This window comes from Mustelus asterias, unplaced genomic scaffold, assembly GCF_964213995.1.
Source record: "Mustelus asterias unplaced genomic scaffold, sMusAst1.hap1.1 HAP1_SCAFFOLD_255, whole genome shotgun sequence".
Classification (NCBI taxonomy): domain Eukaryota; kingdom Metazoa; phylum Chordata; class Chondrichthyes; order Carcharhiniformes; family Triakidae; genus Mustelus; species Mustelus asterias.
In genome coordinates this window covers 613,326-637,916 of record NW_027590222.1, presented here as the reverse complement: position 1 = coordinate 637,916, position 24,591 = coordinate 613,326, and the positions used below count along the sequence as shown (strand labels likewise).

At 65.5% G+C, this 24,591-nt stretch overlaps 1 protein-coding gene across 1 annotated transcript in view; it reads left to right on the top strand.

Annotated features, from left to right (window-relative positions):
• Positions 1-403: 403 nt before the first annotated feature.
• Positions 404-24,591, top strand: part of LOC144485965 (multiple epidermal growth factor-like domains protein 8) — a gene marked incomplete at its 5' end in the record, with an annotated part of 41,375 nt that continues 17,187 nt past the window's right edge. Inside the window, 2 exons of the mRNA XM_078204039.1 lie at positions 404-574; positions 998-1,128. Of these exons, the coding sequence (XP_078060165.1) occupies positions 404-574; positions 998-1,128 (302 nt within the window). The remainder of the gene's footprint in view (positions 575-997; positions 1,129-24,591) is intronic.

The window sequence follows — 24,591 nt, the reverse complement described above, 5'->3', positions numbered from 1 at the left end:
CGTGCGGGGAGTGTGGGTGTGGGTGAGGCTGGGTGAGCGTGGGGGGGGTGTGGGTGAGCGTTGGGGATGTGTAGGTGAGCGTGTGTGGGGTGTAGGTGAGCGTGTGTGGGATGTGGGTGAGCGTGGGGGGTTGGGGTGAGCGTGTGGCGGGTGTGGGTCAGCGTGTGGGTGAGCGTGGGGGGGGTGTGGGTGAGCGTGGGGGGGTGGGGTGAGCGTGTGGGGGGTGTGGGTGAGCGTGGGGGGGTGTGGGTGAGCGTGGGGGAGGCTGGGTGAGCGTGGGGGCGTGGGTGAGCGTGTTGGGAGGGGGGTGCGCTGGGTGAGTGGGGGGCGGCGGGGGGGGGGATCGGTTGAGTGTGCGGATTGTGGGTCAGGGCAGTAATGTCTCCTGCTTCGTATGTTTTAGGGCGACCATTGCGAGAAGTGCCAGCCGTTGTTCGTGGGCTCAGCGGTGGCTGGCGGGCTCTGTAAACCCTGCAGCAGCTACTGCAACAACAACAGCCACATCTGTGTGACCAGGGAACACTACGAGAAAGCCAGGACAGAGGCAGAGAAATATCCACTGGACCCAGCCAAGGTTAGTGCTGTCATAGCTGTCCCAAACCCAGGAAAACCCCCTCACTCTCCATCGCTCTGGCACTGCCATCCCCTCCTCGTGTTTCGGAGGGATCTTCCATTCAAACTGCCCCAGAGGATTCTCCAGGGGAACTGCACACTCAGCTTTCATAACCTGCTTCCCTAAATCCACAGCCACATCTTCAACTGGGGCATGGGGCACTGGGTCAGTGTCGAGGGTCTCCCCAGGCAGGCAGGGAGTGGCGAGAGTCCTGCCAGTCCCCTGACACTGTACCTAAACCCAAGTGTGGTCTATGGAGCAGTGTACGTGTGGGCTGCAGCTGTGTGTGCACCTGGGACGTGTGTGTTACTGTCATTAACCAGTTCTCTCCTTTGATCAGTTGTGACGTTGATTAATGCAGTCTCCACACTTGGTCCTGTACAGATTACGAGCTGGCTCTTAGAGGGGCCATGGGAGGAGAGTGCTGTCTGTGTTCACTGTCAGAACAACAGTTCAGGGGAGCGCTGTGAGAGCTGCCTGGATGGATACTTCCTGCACGAAAGAAAATGCATAAAGTATGGAGCACAAACACCGCACCGTAACCCCAACCACCCCCGCACCGTAACCCCAACCACCCCCGCACCGTAACCCCAACCACCCCCGCACCGTAACCCCAACCACCCCGCACCGTAACCCCAACCACCCCCGCACCGTAACCCCAACCACCCCGCACCGTAACCCCAACCACCCCCGCACCGTAACCCTAACCACCCCCGCACCGTAACCCCAACCACCCCCGCGCCGTAACCCCAACCACCCCCGCGCCGTAACCCCAACCACCCCGCACCGTAACCCCAACCACCCCCGCACCGTAACCCCAACCACCCCCGCACCGTAACCCCAACCACCCCCGCACCGTAACCCCAACCACCCCGCACCGTAACCCCAACCACCCCCGCACCGTAACCCCAACCACCCCCGCACCGTAACCCCAACCACCCCGCACCGTAACCCCAACCACCCCGCACCGTAACCCCAACCACCCCGCACCGTAACCCCAACGACCCCGCACCGTAACCCCAACGACCCCGCGCCGAAACTCCAACCACCCCGCACCGTAACCCCAACCACCCGCACCATAACCCCAACCACCCCCGCACCATAACCCCAACCACCCCGCACCGTAACCCCAACCACCCCCGTGCCGTAACCCCAACCACCCCGCGCCGTAACCCCAACCACCCCGCGCCGTAACCCCAACCACCCCGCACCGAAACTCCAACCACCCCGCACCGAAACTCCAACCATCCCCGCACCGAAACTCCAACCACCCCGCACCAAAACTCCAACCACCCCCGCACCGAAACTCCAACCACCCCCGCACCGAAGCTCCAACCACCCCGCACCGAAACCCCAACCACCCCCGCACCATAACCCCAACCACTCCGCACCGAAACCCCAACCACCCCGCACCGTAACCCCAACCACCCCCGCACCGTAACCCCAACCACCCCCGCACCGAAACCCCAACCACCCCGCACCGAAACCCAAACCACCCCGCACCGTAACCCCAAACACCCCCGCACCGTAACCCAAACCACCTCGCACCGTAACCCCAACCACCCCCGCACCGAAACCCCAACCACCCCCGCACCGAAACTCCAACCACCCCCGCACCGAAACTCCAACCACCCCCGCACCGAAACTCCAACCACCCCGCACCGAAACTCCAGCCACCCCCGCACCATAACCCCAACCACTCCGCACCATAACCCCAACTACCCCGCGCCGTAACCCCAATCACCCCCGCACCATAACGCCAACCAACCCGCACCGAAACCCCAACCACACCGCACCGTAACCCCAACTACCCCACCGTAACCCCAACCACCCCCGCACCATAACCCCAACCACCCCGCACCGTAACCCCAACTACCCCACCGTAACCCCAATCACCCCCGCACCATAACCCCAACCACCCCGTACCGAAACCCCAACCACCCCGCACCGTAACCCCAACTACCCCACCGTAACCCCAACCACCCCCGCACCGTAACCCCAACCACCCCCGCACCGTAACCCCAACCACCCCGCACCGAAACTCCAACCACCCCGCACCGTAACCCCAACCACCCCCGCACCGTAACCCCAACCACCCCCGCACCGAAACTCCAACCCTCCGCACCATAACCCCAACCACCCCGCACCGAAACCCCAACCACCCCGCACCGAAACTCCAACCACCCCGCACCATAACCCCAACCACTCCGCACCATAACCCCAACCACCCCGCACCGAAACCCCAACCACCCCGCACCGAAACCCCAACCACCCCGCACCGTAACCCCAACCACACCGCACCGTAACCCCAACTACCCCACCGTAACCCTAACCACCCCGCACCGTAACCCCAACTACCCCACCGTAACCCCAACCACCCCGCACCGAAACCCCAACCACCCCGCACCGAAACCCCAACCACCCCGCACCGAAACCTCAACTACCCCACCGTAACCCCAACCACCCCGCACCGTAACCCCAACTACCCCACCGTAACCCCAACCACCCCCGCACCGTAACCCCAACCACCCCCGCACCGTAACCCCAACCACCCCCGCACCGTAACCCCAACCACCCCCGCACCGTAACCCCAACCACCCCCGCACCGTAACCCCAACCACCCCCGCACCGTAACCCCAACCACCCCGCACCGTAACCCCAACTACCCCGCACCGTAACACCAACCACCCCCGCACCGTAACCCCAACCACCCCCGCACCGTAACCCCAAACACCCCCGCGCCGTAACCCCAACCACCCCCGCACCGTAACCCCAACCACCCCGCACCGTAACCCCAACCACCCCGCACCGTAACCCCAACCACCCCCGCACCGTAACCCCAACCACCCCCGCACCGTAACCCCAACCACCCCCGCACCGTAACCCCAACCACCCCGCACCGTAACCCCAACCACCCCCGCACCGTAACCCCAACCACCCCCGCACCGTAACCCCAACCACCCCGCACCGTAACCCCAACCACCCCGCACTGTAACCCCAACCACCCCGCACCGTAACCCCAACCACCCCGCGCCGAAACTCCAACCACCCCGCACCGTAACCCCAACCACCCGCACCATAACCCCAACCACCCCCGCACCATAACCCCAACCACCCCGCACCGTAACCCCAACCACCCCCGCGCCGTAACCCCAACCACCCCGCGCCGTAACCCCAACCACCCCGCGCCGTAACCCCAACCACCCCGCACCGAAACTCCAACCACCCCGCACCGAAACTCCAACCATCCCCGCACCGAAACTCCAACCACCCCGCACCAAAACTCCAACCACCCCGGCACCGAAACTCCAACCACCCCCGCACCGAAACTCCAACCACCCCCGCACCGAAACTCCAACCACCCCGCACCGAAACCCCAACCACCCCCGCACCATAACCCCAACCACTCCGCACCGAAACCCCAACCACCCCGCACCGTAACCCCAACCACCCCCGCACCGTAACCCCAACCACCCCCGCACCGAAACCCCAACCACCCTGCACCGAAACCCAAACCACCCCGCACCGTAACCCCAAACACCCCCGCACCGTAACCCCAAACACCCCCGCACCGTAACCCAAACCACCCCGCACCGTAACCCCAACCACCCCCGCACCGAAACCCCAACCACCCCCGCACCGGAACTCCAACCACCCCCGCACCGAAACTCCAACCACCCCGCACCGAAACTCCAGCCACCCCCGCACCATAACCCCAACCACTCAGCACCATAACCCCAACTACCCCGCGCCGTAACCCCAATCACCCCCGCACCATAACCCCAACCACCCCGCACCGAAACCCCAACCACCCCGCACCGTAACCCCAACTACCCCACCGTAACCCCAACCACCCCCGCACCATAACCCCAACCACCCCGCACCGTAACCCCAACTACCCCACCGTAACCCCAATCACCCCCGCACCATAACCCCAACCACCCCGTACCGAAACCCCAACCACCCCGCACCGTAACCCCAACTACCCCACCGTAACCCCAACCACCCCCGCACCGTAACCCCAACCACCCCGCACCGTAACCCCAACCACCCCGCACCGAAACTCCAACCACCCCCGCACCGAAACTCCATCCACCCCCGCACCGAAACTCCAACCACCCCCGCACCGAAACTCCAGCCACCCCGCACCGAAACTCCAGCCACCCCACACCGAAACTCCAACCTCCCCGCACCGAAACTCCAGCCACCCCCGCACCGAAACTCCAACCACCCCCGCACCGAAACTCCAACCATCCCCGCACCGAAACTCCAACCACCCCCGCACCGAAACCCCAACCACCCCCGCACCGAAACTCCAGCCACCCCCGCACCGAAACTCCAACCACCCCGCACCGAAACTCCAACCACCCCCGCACCGAAACCCCAACCACCCCCACACCGAAACTCCAACCACCCCCGCACCGAAACTCCAACCACCCCGCACCGAAACTCCAGCCACCCCCGCACCGTAACCCCAACCACCCCCGCACCGTAACCCCAACCACCCCCGCACCGAAACCCCAACCACCCCCGCACCGAAACCCAAACCACCCCGCACCGTAACCCCAAACACCCCCGCACCGTAACCCAAACCAGCCCGCACCGTAACCCCAACCACCCCCGCACCGAAACCCCAACCACCCCCGCACCGAAACCCCAACCACCCCCGCACCGAAACCCCAACCACCCCCGCACCGAAACTCCAACCACCCCCACACCGAAACTCCAACCACCCCCGCACCGAAACTCCAACCACCCCCGCACCGAAACTCCAACCACCCCCGCACCGAAACTCCAACCACCCCCGCACCGAAACTCCAACCACCCCGCACCGAAACTCCAGCCACCCCCGCACCATAACCCCAACCACCCCGCACCATAACCCCAACCACCCCGCGCCATAACCCCAACCACCCCGCACCGAAACCCCAACCACCCCGCACCGTAACCCCAACTACCTCGCGCCGTAACCCCAACCACCCCCGCACCGTAACCCCAACCACCCCCGCACCGTAACCCCAACCACCCCCGCACCGTAACCCCAACCACCCCCGCACTGTAACCCCAACCACCCCGCACCGAAACTCCAACCACCCCGCACCGAAACTCCAACCACCCCGCACCGTAACCCCAACCACCCCCGCACCGTAACCCCAACCACCCCGCACCGAAGCTCCAACCACCCCGCACCATAACCCCAACCACCCCCGCACCGAAACTCCAACCACCCCGCACCATAACCCCAACCACCCCGCACCATAACCCCAACCACCCCCGCACCGAAACTCCAACCACCCCGCACCATAACCCCAACCACCCCGCACCATAACACCAACCACCCCGCACCGAAACCCCAACCACCCCGCACCGTAACCCCAACTACCCCACCGTAACCCCAACAACCCCCGCACCATAACCCCAACCACCCCGCACCGTAACCCCAACTACCCCACCGTAACCCCAATCACCCCCGCACCATAACGCCAACCACCCCGTACCGAAACCCCAACCACCCCGCACCGTAACCCCAACCACCCCCGCACCGTAACCCCAACCACCCCGCACCGAAACTCCAACCACCCCGCACCGAAACTCCAACCACCCCGCACCGTAACCCCAACCACCCCCGCACCGTAACCCCAACCACCCCGCACCGAAACTCCAACCACCCCGCACCATAACCCCAACCACCCCCGCACCGAAACTCCAACCACCCCGCACCATAACCCCAACCACCCCGCACCATAACCCCAACCACCCCCGCACCGAAACTCCAACCACTCCGCACCATAACCCCAACCACCCCGCACCATAACCCCAACCACCCCGCACCGAAACCCCAACCACCCCGCACCGTAACCCCAACTACCCCACCGTAACCCCAACCACCCCCGCACCATAACCCCAACCACCCCGCACCGTAACCCCAACTACCCCGCCGTAACCCCAACCACCCCGCACCGTAACCCCAACCACCCCGCACTGTAACCCCAACCACCCCGCACCGTAACCCCAACCACCCCGCGCCGAAACTCCAACCACCCCGCACCGTAACCCCAACCACCCGCACCATAACCCCAACCACCCCCGCACCATAACCCCAACCACCCCGCACCGTAACCCCAACCACCCCCGCGCCGTAACCCCAACCACCCCGCGCCGTAACCCCAACCACCCCGCGCCGTAACCCCAACCACCCCGCACCGAAACTCCAACCACCCCGCACCGAAACTCCAACCATCCCCGCACCGAAACTCCAACCACCCCGCACCAAAACTCCAACCACCCCGGCACCGAAACTCCAACCACCCCCGCACCGAAACTCCAACCACCCCCGCACCGAAACTCCAACCACCCCGCACCGAAACCCCAACCACCCCCGCACCATAACCCCAACCACTCCGCACCGAAACCCCAACCACCCCGCACCGTAACCCCAACCACCCCCGCACCGTAACCCCAACCACCCCCGCACCGAAACCCCAACCACCCTGCACCGAAACCCAAACCACCCCGCACCGTAACCCCAAACACCCCCGCACCGTAACCCCAAACACCCCCGCACCGTAACCCAAACCACCCCGCACCGTAACCCCAACCACCCCCGCACCGAAACCCCAACCACCCCCGCACCGGAACTCCAACCACCCCCGCACCGAAACTCCAACCACCCCGCACCGAAACTCCAGCCACCCCCGCACCATAACCCCAACCACTCAGCACCATAACCCCAACTACCCCGCGCCGTAACCCCAATCACCCCCGCACCATAACCCCAACCACCCCGCACCGAAACCCCAACCACCCCGCACCGTAACCCCAACTACCCCACCGTAACCCCAACCACCCCCGCACCATAACCCCAACCACCCCGCACCGTAACCCCAACTACCCCACCGTAACCCCAATCACCCCCGCACCATAACCCCAACCACCCCGTACCGAAACCCCAACCACCCCGCACCGTAACCCCAACTACCCCACCGTAACCCCAACCACCCCCGCACCGTAACCCCAACCACCCCGCACCGTAACCCCAACCACCCCGCACCGAAACTCCAACCACCCCCGCACCGAAACTCCATCCACCCCCGCACCGAAACTCCATCCACCCCCGCACCGAAACTCCAACCACCCCCGCACCGAAACTCCAGCCACCCCGCACCGAAACTCCAGCCACCCCACACCGAAACTCCAACCTCCCCGCACCGAAACTCCAGCCACCCCCGCACCGAAGCTCCAACCACCCCCGCACCGAAACTCCAACCATCCCCGCACCGAAACTCCAACCACCCCCGCACCGAAACCCCAACCACCCCCGCACCGAAACTCCAGCCACCCCCGCACCGAAACTCCAACCACCCCGCACCGAAACTCCAACCACCCCCGCACCGAAACCCCAACCACCCCCACACCGAAACTCCAACCACCCCCGCACCGAAACTCCAACCACCCCGCACCGAAACTCCAGCCACCCCCGCACCGTAACCCCAACCACCCCCGCACCGTAACCCCAACCACCCCCGCACCGAAACCCCAACCACCCCCGCACCGAAACCCAAACCACCCCGCACCGTAACCCCAAACACCCCCGCACCGTAACCCAAACCAGCCCGCACCGTAACCCCAACCACCCCCGCACCGAAACCCCAACCACCCCCGCACCGAAACCCCAACCACCCCCGCACCGAAACTCCAACCACCCCCACACCGAAACTCCAACCACCCCCGCACCGAAACTCCAACCACCCCCGCACCGAAACTCCAACCACCCCCGCACCGAAACTCCAACCACCCCCGCACCGAAACTCCAACCACCCCGCACCGAAACTCCAGCCACCCCCGCACCATAACCCCAACCACCCCGCACCATAACCCCAACCACCCCGCGCCATAACCCCAACCACCCCGCACCGAAACCCCAACCACCCCGCACCGTAACCCCAACTACCTCGCGCCGTAACCCCAACCACCCCCGCACCGTAACCCCAACCACCCCCGCACCGTAACCCCAACCACCCCCGCACCGTAACCCCAACCACCCCCGCACTGTAACCCCAACCACCCCGCACCGAAACTCCAACCACCCCGCACCGAAACTCCAACCACCCCGCACCGTAACCCCAACCACCCCCGCACCGTAACCCCAACCACCCCGCACCGAAGCTCCAACCACCCCGCACCATAACCCCAACCACCCCCGCACCGAAACTCCAACCACCCCGCACCATAACCCCAACCACCCCGCACCATAACCCCAACCACCCCCGCACCGAAACTCCAACCACCCCGCACCATAACCCCAACCACCCCGCACCATAACACCAACCACCCCGCACCGAAACCCCAACCACCCCGCACCGTAACCCCAACTACCCCACCGTAACCCCAACAACCCCCGCACCATAACCCCAACCACCCCGCACCGTAACCCCAACTACCCCACCGTAACCCCAATCACCCCCGCACCATAACCCCAACCACCCCGTACCGAAACCCCAACAACCCCGCACCGTAACCCAAACTACCCCACCGTAACCCCAACCACCCCCGCACCGTAACCCCAACCACCCCCGCACCGTAACCCCAACCACCCCCGCACCGAAACTCCAACCACTCCGCACCATAACGCCAACCACCCCGTACCGAAACCCCAACCACCCCGCACCGTAACCCCAACCACCCCCGCACCGTAACCCCAACCACCCCGCACCGAAACTCCAACCACCCCGCACCGAAACTCCAACCACCCCGCACCGTAACCCCAACCACCCCCGCACCGTAACCCCAACCACCCCGCACCGAAACTCCAACCACCCCGCACCATAACCCCAACCACCCCCGCACCGAAACTCCAACCACCCCGCACCATAACCCCAACCACCCCGCACCATAACCCCAACCACCCCCGCACCGAAACTCCAACCACTCCGCACCATAACCCCAACCACCCCGCACCATAACCCCAACCACCCCGCACCGAAACCCCAACCACCCCGCACCGTAACCCCAACTACCCCACCGTAACCCCAACCACCCCCGCACCATAACCCCAACCACCCCGCACCGTAACCCCAACTACCCCGCCGTAACCCCAATCACCCCCGCACCATAACCCCAACCACCCCGTACCGAAACCCCAACCACCCCGCACCGTAACCCCAACTACCCCACCGGAACCCCAACCACCCCCGCACCGTAACCCCAACCACCCCCGCACCGTAACCCCAACCACCCCGCACCGAAACTCCAACCACCCCGCACCGTAACCCCAACCACCCCCGCACCGTAACCCCAACCACCCCCGCACCGAAACTCCAACCACTCCGCACCATAACCCCAACCACCCCGCACCGAAACCCCAACCACCCCGCACCGAAACTCCAACCACCCCGCACCATAACCCCAACCACTCCGCACCATAACACCAACCACCCCGCACCGAAACCCCAACCAACCCGCACCGTAACCCCAACCACTCCGCACCGTAACCCCAACTACCCCACCGTAACCCTAACCACCCCGCACCGTAACCCCAACCACCCCGCACCGAAACCCCAACCACCCCGCACCGAAACCTCAACTACCCCACCGTAACCCCAACCATCCCGCACCGTAACCCCAACCACCCCCGCACCGTAACCCCAACCACCCCCGCACCGTAACCCCAACCACCCCCGCACCGTAACCCCAACCACCCCCGCACCGTAACCCCAACCACCCCCGCACCGTAACCCCAACCACCCCGCACCGTAACCCCAACCACCCCCGCACCGAAACCCCAACCACCCCCGCACCGAAACTCCAACCACCCCGCACCGTAACCCCAACCACCCCCGCACCGAAACTCCAACCACCCCCGCACCGAAACCCCAACCACCCCGCACCGTAACCCCAACCACCCCCGCGCCATAACCCCAACCACCCCCGCACCGTAACCCCAACCACCCCCGCACCGAAACCCCAACCACCCCCGCACCGAAACCCAAACCACCCCGCACCGTAACCCCAAACACCCCCGCACCGTAACCCCAACCACTCCGCACCATAACCCCAACCACCCCCGCACTGTAACCCCAACCACCCCCGCACCGAAACCCCAACCACCCCCGCACCGAAACTCCAACCACCCCCGCACCGAAACTCCAACCACCCCCGCACCGAAACTCCAACCACCCCGCACCGAAACTCCAGCCACCCCCGCACCATAACCCCAACCACTCCGCACCATAACTCCAACCACCCCGCACCATAACCCCAACCACCCCGCACCGAAACCCCAACCACCCCGCACCGTAACCCCAACTACCCCGCGCCGTAACCCCAACCACCCCCGCACCGTAACCCCAACCACCCCCGCACCGTAACCCCAACCACCCCCGCACCGTAACCCCAACCACCCCGCACCGAAACTCCAACCACCCCGCACCGAAACTCCAACCACCCCGCACCGTAACCCAAACCACCCCGCACCGTAACCCCAACCACCCCCGCACCGAAACCCCAACCACCCCCGCACCGAAACTCCAACCACCCCCGCACCGAAACTCCAACCACCCCGCACCGAAACTCCAGCCACCCCCGCACCATAACCCCAACCACTCCGCACCATAACCCCAACCACCCCCGCACCGTAACCCCAACCACTCCCGCAACGAAACCCCAACCAACCCCGCACCGAAACCCAAACCACCCCGCACCGTAACCCCAAACACCCCCGCACCGTAACCCAAACCACCCCGCACCGTAACCCCAACCACCCCCGCACCGAAACCCCAACCACCCCCGCACCGAAACTCCAACCACCCCCGCACCGAAACTCCAACCACCCCCGCACCGAAACTCCAACCACCCCCGCACCGAAACTCCAACCACCCCGCACCGAAACTCCAACCACCCCGTACCGAAACCCCAACCACCCCGCACCGTAACCCAAACTACCCCACCGTAACTCCAACCACCCCGCACCGAAACTCCAACCACCCCGCACCGTAACCCCAACCACACCGCACCGTAACTCCAACTACCCCACCGTAATCCTAACCACCCCGCACCGTAACCCCAACTACCCCACCGTAACCCCAACCACCCCGCACCGAAACCCCAACCACCCCGCACCGAAACCCCAACCACCCCGCACCGTAACCCCAACTACCCCACCGTAACCCCAACCACCCCCGCACCATAACCCCAACCACCCCGCACCGTAACCCCAACTACCCCACCGTAACCCCAATCACCCCCGCACCATAACCCCAACCACCCCGTACCGAAACCCCAACAACCCCGCACCGTAACCCAAACTACCCCACCGTAACCCCAACCACCCCCGCACCGTAACCCCAACCACCCCCGCACCGTAACCCCAACCACCCCCGCACCGAAACTCCAACCACTCCGCACCATAACCCCAACCACCCCGCACCGAAACCCCAACCACCCCGCACCGAAACTCCAACCACCCCGCACCATAACCCCAACCACTCCGCACCATAACCCCAACCACCCCGTACCGAAACCCCAACCACCCCGCACCGTAACCCAAACTACCCCACCGTAACTCCAACCACCCCGCACCGTAACCCCAACCACCCCCGCACCGTAGCCCCAACCACCCCCGCACCGAAACTCCAACCACTCCGCACCATAACCCCAACCACCCCGCACCGAAACCCCAACCACCCCGCACCGAAACTCCAACCACCCCCGCACCATAACCCCAACCACTCCGCACCATAACCCCAACCACCCCGCACCGAAACCCCAACCACCCCGCACCGTAACCCCAACCACACCGCACCGTAACTCCAACTACCCCACCGTAACCCTAACCACCCCGCACCGTAACCCCAACTACCCCACCGTAACCCCAACCACACCGCACCGAAACCCCAACCACCCCGTACCGAAACCCCAACCACCCCGCACCGAAACCTCAACTACCCCACCGTAACCCCAACCACCCCGCACCGTAACCCCAACTACCCCACCGTAACCCCAACCACCCCCGCACCGTAACCCCAACCACCCCGCACCGTAACCCCAAACACCCCCGCACCGTAACCCCAACCACCCCCGCACCGTAACCCCAACCACCCCCGCACCGTAACCCCAACCACCCCCGCACCGTAACCCCAACCACCCCGCACCGTAACCCCAACCACCCCCGCACCGTAACCCCAACCACCCCGCACCGTAACCCCAACCACCCCCGCACCGTAACCCCAACCACCCCCGCGCCGTAACCCCAACCACCCCCGCGCCGTAACCCCAACCACCCCGCACCGTAACCCCAACCACACCCGCACCGTATCCCCAACCACCCCCGCACCGTAACCCCAACCACCCCCGCACCGTAACCCGAACCACCCCGCACCGTAACCCCAACCACCCCCCAAACCGTAACCCCAACCACCCCCGCACCGTAACCCCAACCACCCCGCACCGTAACCCCAACCACCCCGCACCGTAACCCCAACCACCCCGCACCGTAACCCCAACGACCCCGCACCGTAACCCCAACCACCCCGCGCCGAAACTCCAACCACCCCGCACCGTAACCCCAACCACCCGCACCATAACCCCAACCACCCCCGCACCATAACCCCAACCACCCCGCACCGTAACCCCAACCACCCCCGTGCCGTAACCCCAACCACCCCGCGCCGTAACCCCAACCACCCCGCGCCGTAACCCCAACCACCCCGCACCGAAACTCCAACCATCCCCGCACCGAAACTCCAACCACCCCGCACCAAAACTCCAACCACCCCCGCACCGAAACTCCAACCACCCCCGCACCGAAACTCCAACCACCCCGCACCGAAACCCCAACCACCCCCGCACCATAACCCCAACCACTCCGCACCGAAACCCCAACCACCCCGCACCGTAACCCCAACCACCCCCGCACCGTAACCCCAACCACCCCCGCACCGAAACCCCAACCACCCCGCACCGAAACCCAAACCACCCCGCACCGTAACCCCAAACACCCCCGCACCGTAACCCAAACCACCCCGCACCGTAACCCCAACCACCCCCGCACCGAAACCCCAACCACCCCCGCACCGAAACTCCAACCACCCCCGCACCGAAACTCCAACCACCCCGCACCGAAACTCCAGCCACCCCCGCACCATAACCCCAACCACTCCGCACCATAACCCCAACTACCCCGCGCCGTAACCCCAATCACCCCCGCACCATAACGCCAACCAACCCGCACCGAAACCCCAACCACCCCGCACCGTAACCCCAATTACCCCACCGTAACCCCAACCACCCCCGCACCATAACCCCAACCACCCCGCACCGTAACCCCAACTACCCCACCGTAACCCCAATCACCCCCGCACCATAACCCCAACCACCCCGTACCGAAACCCCAACCACCCCGCACCGTAACCCCAACTACCCCACCGTAACCCCAACCACCCCCGCACCGTAACCCCAACCACCCCCGCACCGTAACCCCAACCACCCCGCAGCGAAACTCCAACCACCCCGCACCGTAACCCCAACCACCCCCGCACCGTAACCCCAACCACCCCCGCACCGAAACTCCAACCCTCCGCACCATAACCCCAACCACCCCGCACCGAAACCCCAACCACCCCGCACCGAAACTCCAACCACCCCGCACCATAACCCCAACCACTCCGCACCATAACCCCAACCACCCCGCACCGAAACCCCAACCACCCCGCACCGTAACCCCAACCACACCGCACCGTAACCCCAACTACCCCACCGTAACCCTAACCACCCCGCACCGTAACCCCAACTACCCCACCGTAACCCCAACCACCCCGCACCGAAACCCCAACCACCCCGCACCGAAACCCCAACCACCCCGCACCGAAACCTCAACTACCCCACCGTAACCCCAACCACCCCGCACCGTAACCCCAACTACCCCACCGTAACCCCAACCACCCCCGCACCGTAACCCCAACCACCCCCGCACCGTAACCCCAACCACCCCCGCACCGTAACCCCAACCACCCCCGCACCGAAACTCCAGCCACCCCCGCACCGAAACTCCAACCACTCCGCACCATAACCCCAACCACCCCCGCACCGTAACCCCAACCACCCCCGCACCGAAACCCCAACCACCCCCGCACCGAAACCCAAACCACCCCGCACCGTAACCCCAAACACCCCCGCACCGTAACCCAAACCACCCCGCACCGTAACCCCAACCACCCCCGCACCGAAACCCCAACCACCCCCGCACCGAAACCCCAACCACCCCCGCACCGAAACTCCAACCACCCCCGCACCGAAACTCCAACCACCCCCGCACCGAAACTCCAACCACCCCCGCACCGAAACTCCAACCACCCCCGCACCGAAACTCCAACCACCCCGCACCGAAACTCCAGCCACCCCCGCACCATAACCCCAACCACTCCGCACCATAACCCCAACCACCCCGCGCCATAACCCCAACCACCCCGCACCGAAACCCCAACCACCCCGCACCATAACCCCAACTACCTCGCGCCGTAACCCCAACCACCCCCGCACCGTAACCCCAACCACCCCCGCACCGTAACCCCAACCACCCCCGCACCGTAACCCCAACCACCCCCGCACTGTAACCCCAACCACCCCGCACCGAAACTCCAACCACCCCGCACCGAAACCCCAACCACCCCGCACCGTAACCCCAACTACCCCACCGTAACCCCAATCACCCCCGCACCATAACGCCAACCACCCCGTACCGAAACCCCAACCACCCCGCACCGTAACCCCAACCACCCCCGCACCGTAACCCCAACCACCCCGCACCGAAACTCCAACCACCCCGCACCGAAACTCCAACCACCCCGCACCGTAACCCCAACCACCCCCGCACCGTAACCCCAACCACCCCGCACCGAAACTCCAACCACCCCGCACCATAACCCCAACCACCCCCGCACCGAAACTCCAACCACCCCGCACCATAACCCCAACCACCCCGCACCATAACCCCAACCACCCCCGCACCGAAACTCCAACCACCCCGCACCATAACCCCAACCACCCCGCACCATAACCCCAACCACCCCGCACCGAAACCCCAACCACCCCGCACCGTAACCCCAACTACCCCACCGTAACCCCAACCACCCCCCGCACCGTAACCCCAACCACCCCGCACCGTAACCCCAACTACCCCGCCGTACCCCCAATCACCCCCGCACCATAACCCCAACCACCCCGTACCGAAACCCCAACCACCCCGCACCGTAACCCCAACTACCCCACCGGAACCCCAACCACCCCCGCACCGTAACCCCAACCACCCCCGCACCGTAACCCCAACCACCCCGCACCGAACCTCCAACCACCCCGCACCGTAACCCCAACCACCCCCGCACCGTAACCCCAACCACCCCCGCACCGAAACTCCAACCACTCCGCACCATAACCCCAACCACCCCGCACCGAAACCCCAACCACCCCGCACCGAAACTCCAACCACCCCGCACCATAACCCCAACCACTCCGCACCATAACACCAACCACCCCGCACCGAAACCCCAACCAACCCGCACCGTAACCCCAACCACTCCGCACCGTAACCCCAACTACCCCACCGTAACCCTAACCACCCCGCACCGTAACCCCAACTACCCCACCGTAACCCCAACCACCCCGCACCGAAACCCCAACCACCCCGCACCGAAACCTCAACTACCCCACCGTAACCCCAACCATCCCGCACCGTAACCCCAACCACCCCCGCACCGTAACCCCAACCACCCCCGCACCGTAACCCCAACCACCCCCGCACCGTAACCCCAACCACCCCCGCACCATAACCCCAACCACCCCCGCACCGTAACCCCAACCACCCCGCACCGTAACCCCAACCACCCCCGCACCGAAACCCCAACCACCCCCGCACCGAAACTCCAACCACCCCGCACCGTAACCCCAACCACCCCCGCACCGAAACTCCCAACCACCCCCGCACCGAAACCCCAACCACCCCGCACCGTAACCCCAACCACCCCCGCGCCATAACCCCAACCACCCCCGCGCCGTAACCCCAACCACCCCCGCACCGAAACTCTAACCACCTCCGCACCGAAACTCCAACCACCCCCGCACCGAAACTCCAACCACCCCGCACCGTAACCCCAACCACCCCCGCACCATGACCCCAACCACCCCCGCACCGTAACCCCAACCACCCCCGCACCGAAACCCCAACCACCCCCGCACCGAAACTCCAACCACCCCGCACCGTAACCCCAACCACCCCCGCACCGTAACCCCAACCACCCCGCACCGAAACTCCAACCACCCCGCACCATAACCCCAACCACCCCCGCACCGAAACTCCAACCCCCCCCGCACCGAAACTCCAACCACCCCGCACCGAAACTCCAGCCACCCCCGCACTGTAACCCCAACCACCCCCGCACCATAACCCCAACCACTCCGCACCATAACCCCAACCACCCCCGCACCGTAACCCCAACCACCCCCGCACCGAAACCCCAACCCCCCCCGCACCGAAACCCAAACCACCCCGCACCGTAACCCCAAACACCCCCGCACCGTAACCCAAACCACCCCGCACCGTAACCCCAACCACCCCCGCACTGTAACCCCAACCACCCCCGCACCGAAACCCCAACCACCCCCGCACCGAAACTCCAACCACCCCCGCACCGAAACTCCAACCACCCCCGCACCGAAACTCCAACCACCCCCGCACCGAAACTCCAACCACCCCGCACCGAAACTCCAGCCACCCCCGCACCATAACCCCAACCACTCCGCACCATAACTCCAACCACCCCGCACCATAACCCCAACCACCCCGCACCGAAACCCCAACCACCCCGCACCGTAACCCCAACCACTCCGCACCGTAACCCCAACTACCCCACCGTAACCCTAACCACCCCGCACCGTAACCCCAACTACCCCACCGTAACCCCAACCACCCCGCACCGAAACCCCAACAACCCCGCACCGAAACCTCAACTACCCCACCGTAACCCCAACCATCCCGCACCGTAACCCCAACCACCCCCGCACCGTAACCCCAACCACCCCCGCAACGTAACCCCAACCACCCCCGCACCGTAACCCCAACCACCCCCGCACCGTAACCCCAACCACCCCCGCACCGTAACCCCAACCACCCCGCACCGTAACCCCAACCACCCCCGCACCGAAACCCCAACCACCCCCGCACCGAAACTCCAACCACCCCGCACCGTAACCCCAACCACCCCCGCACCGAAACTCCAACCACCCCCGCACCGAAACCCCAACCACCCCGCACCGTAACCCCAACCACCCCCGCGCCATAACCCCAACCACCCCCGCGCCGTAACCCCAACCACCCCCGCACCGAAACTCTAACCACCTCCGCACCGAAACTCCAACCACCCCCGCACCGAAGCTCCAACCACCCCGCACCGTAACCCCAACCACCCCCGCACCATGACCCCAACCACCCCCGCACCGTAACCCCAACCACCCCCGCACCGAAACCCCAACCACCCCCGCACCGAAACTCCAACCACCCCGCACCGTAACCCCAACCACCCCCGCACCGTAACCCCAACCACCCCGCACCGAAACTCCAACCACCCCGCACCATAACCCCAACCACCCCCGCACCGAAACTCCAACCACACCCGCACCGAAACTCCAACCACCCCCGCACCGAAACTCCAACCACCCCGCACCGAAACTCCAGCCACCCCCGCACCGTAACCCCAACCACCCCCGCACCATAACCCCAACCACTCCGCACCATAACCCCAACCACCCCCGCACCGTAACCCCAACCACCCCCGCACCGAAACCCCAACCCCCCCCGCACCGAAACCCAAACCACCCCGCACCGTAACCCCAAACACCCCCGCACCGTAACCCAAACCACCCCGCACCGTAACCCCAACCACCCCCGCACTGTAACCCCAACCACCCCCGCACCGAAACCCCAACCACCCCCGCACCGAAACTCCAACCACCCCCGCACCGAAACTCCAACCACCCCCGCACCGAAACTCCAACCACCCCCGCACCGAAACTCCAACCACCCCGCACCGAAACTCCAGCCACCCCCGCACCATAACCCCAACCACTCCGCACCATAACTCCAACCACCCCGCACCATAACCCCAACCACCCCGCACCGAAACCCCAACCACCCCGCACCGTAACCCCAACTACCCCGCGCCGTAACCCCAACCACCCCCGCACCGTAACCCCAACCAGTCCCGCACCGTAACCCCAACCACCCCCGCACCGTAACCCCAACCACCCCGCACCGAAACTCCAACCACCCCGCACCGAAACTCCAACCACCCCGCACCGTAACCCAAACCACCCCGCACCGTAACCCCAACCACCCCCGCACCGAAACCCCAACCACCCCCGCACCGAAACCCCAACCACCCCCGCACCGAAACTCCAACCACCCCCGCACCGAAACTCCAACCACCCCGCACCGAAACTCCAGCCACCCCCGCACCATAACCCCAACCACTCCGCACCATAACCCCAACCACCCCCGCACCGTAACCCCAACCACCCCCGCACCGTAACCCCAACCACCCCCGCACCGAAACCCCAACCAACCCCGCACCGAAACCCAAACCACCCCGCACCGTAACCCCAAACACCCCCGCACCGTAACCCAAACCACCCCGCACCGTAACCCCAACCACCCCCGCACCGAAACCCCAACCACCCCCGCACCGAAACTCCAACCACCCCCGCACCGAAACTCCAACCACCCCCGCACCGAAACTCCAACCACCCCCGCACCGAAACTCCAACCACCCCGCACCGAAACTCCAACCACCCCGTACCGAAACCCCAACCACCCCGCACCGTAACCCAAACTACCCCACCGTAACTCCAACCACCCCGCACCGTAACCCCAACCACCCCCGCACCGTAACCCCAACCACCCCCGCACCGAAACTCCAACCACTCCGCACCATAACCCCAACCACCCCGCACCGAAACCCCAACCACCCCGCACCGAAACTCCAACCACCCCGCACCGTAACCCCAACCACACCGCACCGTAACTCCAACTACCCCACCGTAACCCTAACCACCCCGCACCGTAACCCCAACTACCCCACCGTAACCCCAACCACCCCGCACCGAAACCCCAACCACCCCGCACCGAAACCCCAACCACCCCGCACCGAAACCCCAACCACCCCGCACCGTAACCCCAACTACCCCACCGTAACCCCAATTACCCCCGCACCATAACCCCAACCACCCCGTACCGAAACCCCAACCACCCCGCACCGTAACCCAAACTACCCCACCGTAACCCCAACCACCCCCGCACCGTAACCCCAACCACCCCCGCACCGTAACCCCAACCACCCCCGCACCGAAACTCCAACCACTCCGCACCATAACCCCAACCACCCCGCACCGAAACCCCAACCACCCCGCACCGAAACTCCAACCACCCCGCACCATAACCCCAACCACTCCGCACCATAACCCCAACCACCCCGTACCGAAACCCCAACCACCCCGCACCGTAACCCAAACTACCCCACCGTAACTCCAACCACCCCGCACCGTAACCCCAACCACCCCCGCACCGTAACCCCAACCACCCCCGCACCGAAACTCCAACCACTCCGCACCATAACCCCAACCACCCCGCACCGAAACCCCAACCACCCCGCACCGAAACTCCAACCACCCCGCACCATAACCCCAACCACTCCGCACCATAACCCCAACCACCCCGCACCGAAACCCCAACCACCCCGCACCGTAACCCCAACCACACCGCACCGTAACTCCAACTACCCCACCGTAACCCTAACCACCCCGCACCGTAACCCCAACTACCCCACCGTAACCCCAACCACACCGCACCGAAACCCCAACCACCCCGCACCGAAACCCCAAACACCCCGCACCGAAACCTCAACTACCCCACCGTAACCCCAACCACCCCGCACCGTAACCCCAACTACCCCACCGTAACCCCAACCACCCCCGCACCGTAACCCCAACCACCCCGCACCGTAACCCCAACCACCCCCGCACCGTAACCCCAACCACCCCCGCACCGTAACCCCAACCACCCCCGCACCGTAACCCCAACCACCCCGCACCGTAACCCCAACTACCCCCGCACCGAAACCCCAACCACCCCCGCACCGAACCTCCAACCACCCCGCACCGTAACCCCAACCACCCCCGCACCGAAACTCCCACCACCCCCGCACCGAAACTCCAACCACCCCGCACCGAAACCCCAACCACCCCCGCGCCATAACCCCAACCACCCCCGCGCCGTAACCCCAACCACCCCCGCACCGAAACTCCAACCACCCCCGCACCGAAACTCCAACCACCCCCGCACCGAAACTCCAACCACTCCGCACCGTAACCCCAACCACCCCCGCACCGAAACTCCAACCACCCCCGCACCGAAACTCCAACCACCCCCGCACCGAAACTCCAACCACCCCCGCACCGAAACTCCAACCACCCCCGCACCGAAACCCCAGCCACCCCGCACCGAAACTCCAGCCACCCCACACCGAAACTCCAACCACCCCGCACCGAAACTCCAGCCACCCCCGCACCGAAACTCCAACCACCCCCGCACCGAAACTCCAACCACCCCCGCACCGAAACTCCAACCACCCCCGCACCGAAACCCCAACCACCCCCGCACCGAAACTCCAGCCACCCCCGCACCGAAACTCCAACCACCCCGCACCGAAACTCCAACCACCCCCGCACCGAAACCCCAACCACCCTCGCACCGAAACTCCAACCACCCCCGCACCGAAACTCCAACCACCCCGCACCGAAACTCCAACCACCCCGCACCGAAACTCCAGCCACCCCCGCACCGTAACCCCAACCACCCCCGCACCGTAACCCCAACCACCCCCGCACCGTAACCCCAACCACTCCGCACCATAACCCCAACCACCCCCGCACCGTAACCCCAACCACCCCCGCACCGAAACCCCAACCACCCCCGCACCGAAACCCAAACCACCCCGCACCGTAACCCCAAACACCCCCGCACCGTAACCCAAACCACCCCGCACCGTAACCCCAACCACCCCCGCACCGAAACCCCAACCACCCCCGCACCGAAACTCCAACCACCCCCGCACCGAATCTCCAACCACCCCCGCACCGAAACTCCAACCACCCCCGCACCGAAACTCCGACCACCCCGCACCGAAACTCCAGCCACCCCCGCACCATAACCCCAACCACTCCGCACCATAACCCCAACCACCCCGCACCATAACCCCAACCACCCCGCACCGAAACCCCAACCACCCCGCACCGTAACCCCAACTACCCCGCGCCGTAACCCCAACCACCCCCGCACCGTAACCCCAACCACCCCCGCACCGTAACCCCAACCACACCCGCACCGTAACCCCAACCACCCCGCACCGAAACTCCAACCACCCCGCACCGAAACTCCAACGACCCCGCACCATAATCCCAACCAGCCCCGCACCGTAACCCCAACCACCCCGCACCGAAACTCCAACCACCCCGCACCATAACCCCAACCACCCCCGCACCGAAACTCCAACCACCCCGCACCATAACCCCAACCACCCCGCACCATAACCCCAACCACCCCGCACCATAACCCCAACCACCCCGCACCATAACCCCAACCACCCCGCACCATAACCCCAACCACCCCGCACCGAAACCCCAACCACCCCGCACCATAACCCCAACTACCCCACCGTAACCCCAACCACCCCCGCACCATAACCCCAACCACCCCGCACCGTAACCCCAACTACCCCACCGTAACCCCAATCACCCCCGCACCATAACGCCAACCACCCCGTACCGAAACCCCAACGACCCCGCACCGTAACCCCAACCACCCCCGCACCGTAACCCCAACTACCCCGCACCGAAGCTCCAACCACCCCGCACCGAAACTCCAACCACCCCACACCGTAACCCCAACCACCCCCGCACCGTAACCCCAACCACCCTGGACCGAAACTCCAACCACCCCGCACCATAACCCCAACCACCCCCGCACCGAAACTCCAACCACCCCGCACCAGAACCCCAACCACCCCGCACCATAACCCCAACCACCCCCGCACCGAAACTCCAACCACCGCGCACCATAACCCGAACCACCCCGCACCATAACCCCAACCACCCCGCACCGAAGCCCCAACCACCCCGCACCGTAACCCCAACTACCCCACCGTAACCCCAACCACCCCCGCACCATAACCCCAACCACCCCGCACCGTAACCCCAACTACCCCACCGTAACCCCAAGCACCCCCGCACCATAACCCCAACCACCCCGTACCGAAACCCCAACCACCCCGCACCGTAACCCCAACTACCCCACCGGAACCGCAACCACCCCCGCACCGTAACCCCAACCACCCCCGCACCGTAACCCCAACCACCCCGCACCGAAACTCCAACCACCCCGCACCGTAACCCCAACCACCCCCGCACCGTAACCCCAACCACCCCCGCACCGAAACTCCAACCACTCCGCACCATAACCCCAACCACCCCGCACCGAAACCCCAACCACCCCGCACCGAAACTCCAACCACCCCGCACCATAACCCCAACCACTCCGCACCATAACCCCAACCACCCCGCACCGAAACCCCAACCAACCCGCACCGTAACCCCAACCACCCCGCACCGTAACCCCAACTACCCCACCGTAACCCTAACCACCCCGCACCGTAACCCCAACTACCCCACCGTAACCCCAACCACCCCGCACCGAAACCCCAACCACCCCGCACCGAAACCTCAACTAGCCCACCGTAACCCCAACCACCCCGCACCGTAACCCCAACCACCCCCGCACCAAAACTCCAACCACCCCGCACCGTAACCCCAACCACCCCCGCGCCATAACCCCAACCACCCCCGCGCCGTAACCCCAACCACCCCCGCACCGTAACCCCAACCACCCCCGCACCGTAACCCCAACCACCCCCGCACCGTAACCCCAACCACCCCCGCACCGTAACCCCAACCACCCCGCACCGTAACCCCAACCACCCCCGCACCGAAACCCCAACCACCCCCGCACCAAAACTCCAACCACCCCGCACCGTAACCCCAACCACCCCCGCGCCATAACCCCAACCACCCCCGCGCCGTAACCCCAACCACCCCCGCACCGAAACTCCAACCACCCCCGCACCGAAACTCCAGCCACCCCCGCACCGTAACCCCAACCACCCCCGCACCATAACCCCAACCACTCCGCACCATAACCCCAACCACCCCCGCACCGTAACCCCAACCACCCCCGCACCGAAACCCCAACCACCCCCGCACCGAAACCCAAACCACCCCGCACCGTAACCCCAAACACCCCCGCACCGTAACCCAAACCACCCCGCACCGTAACCCCAACCACCCCCGCACCGTAACCCCAACCACCCCCGCACCGAAACCCCAACCACCCCCGCACCGAAACCCCAACCACCCCCGCACCGAAACTCCAACCACCCCCGCACCGAAACCCCAACCACCCCGCACCGAAACTCCAACCACCCCCGCACCGAATCTCCAACCACCCCCGCACCGAAACTCCAACCACACCCGCACCGAAACTCCAACCACCCCGCACCGAAACTCCAGCCACCCCCGCACCATAACCCCAACCACTCCGCACCATAACCCCAACCACCCCGCACCATAACCCCAACCACCCCGCACCGAAACCGCAACCACCCCGCGCCGTAACCCCAACCACCCCCGCACCGTAACCCCAACCACCCCCGCACCGTAACCCCAACCACCCCCGCACCGTAACCCCAACCACCCCGCACCGAAACTCCAACCACCCCGCACCGAAACTCCAACGACCCCGCACCATAACCCCAACCACCCCCGCACCGTAACCCCAACCACCCCCGCACCGTAACCCCAACCACCCCGCACCGTAACCCCAACCA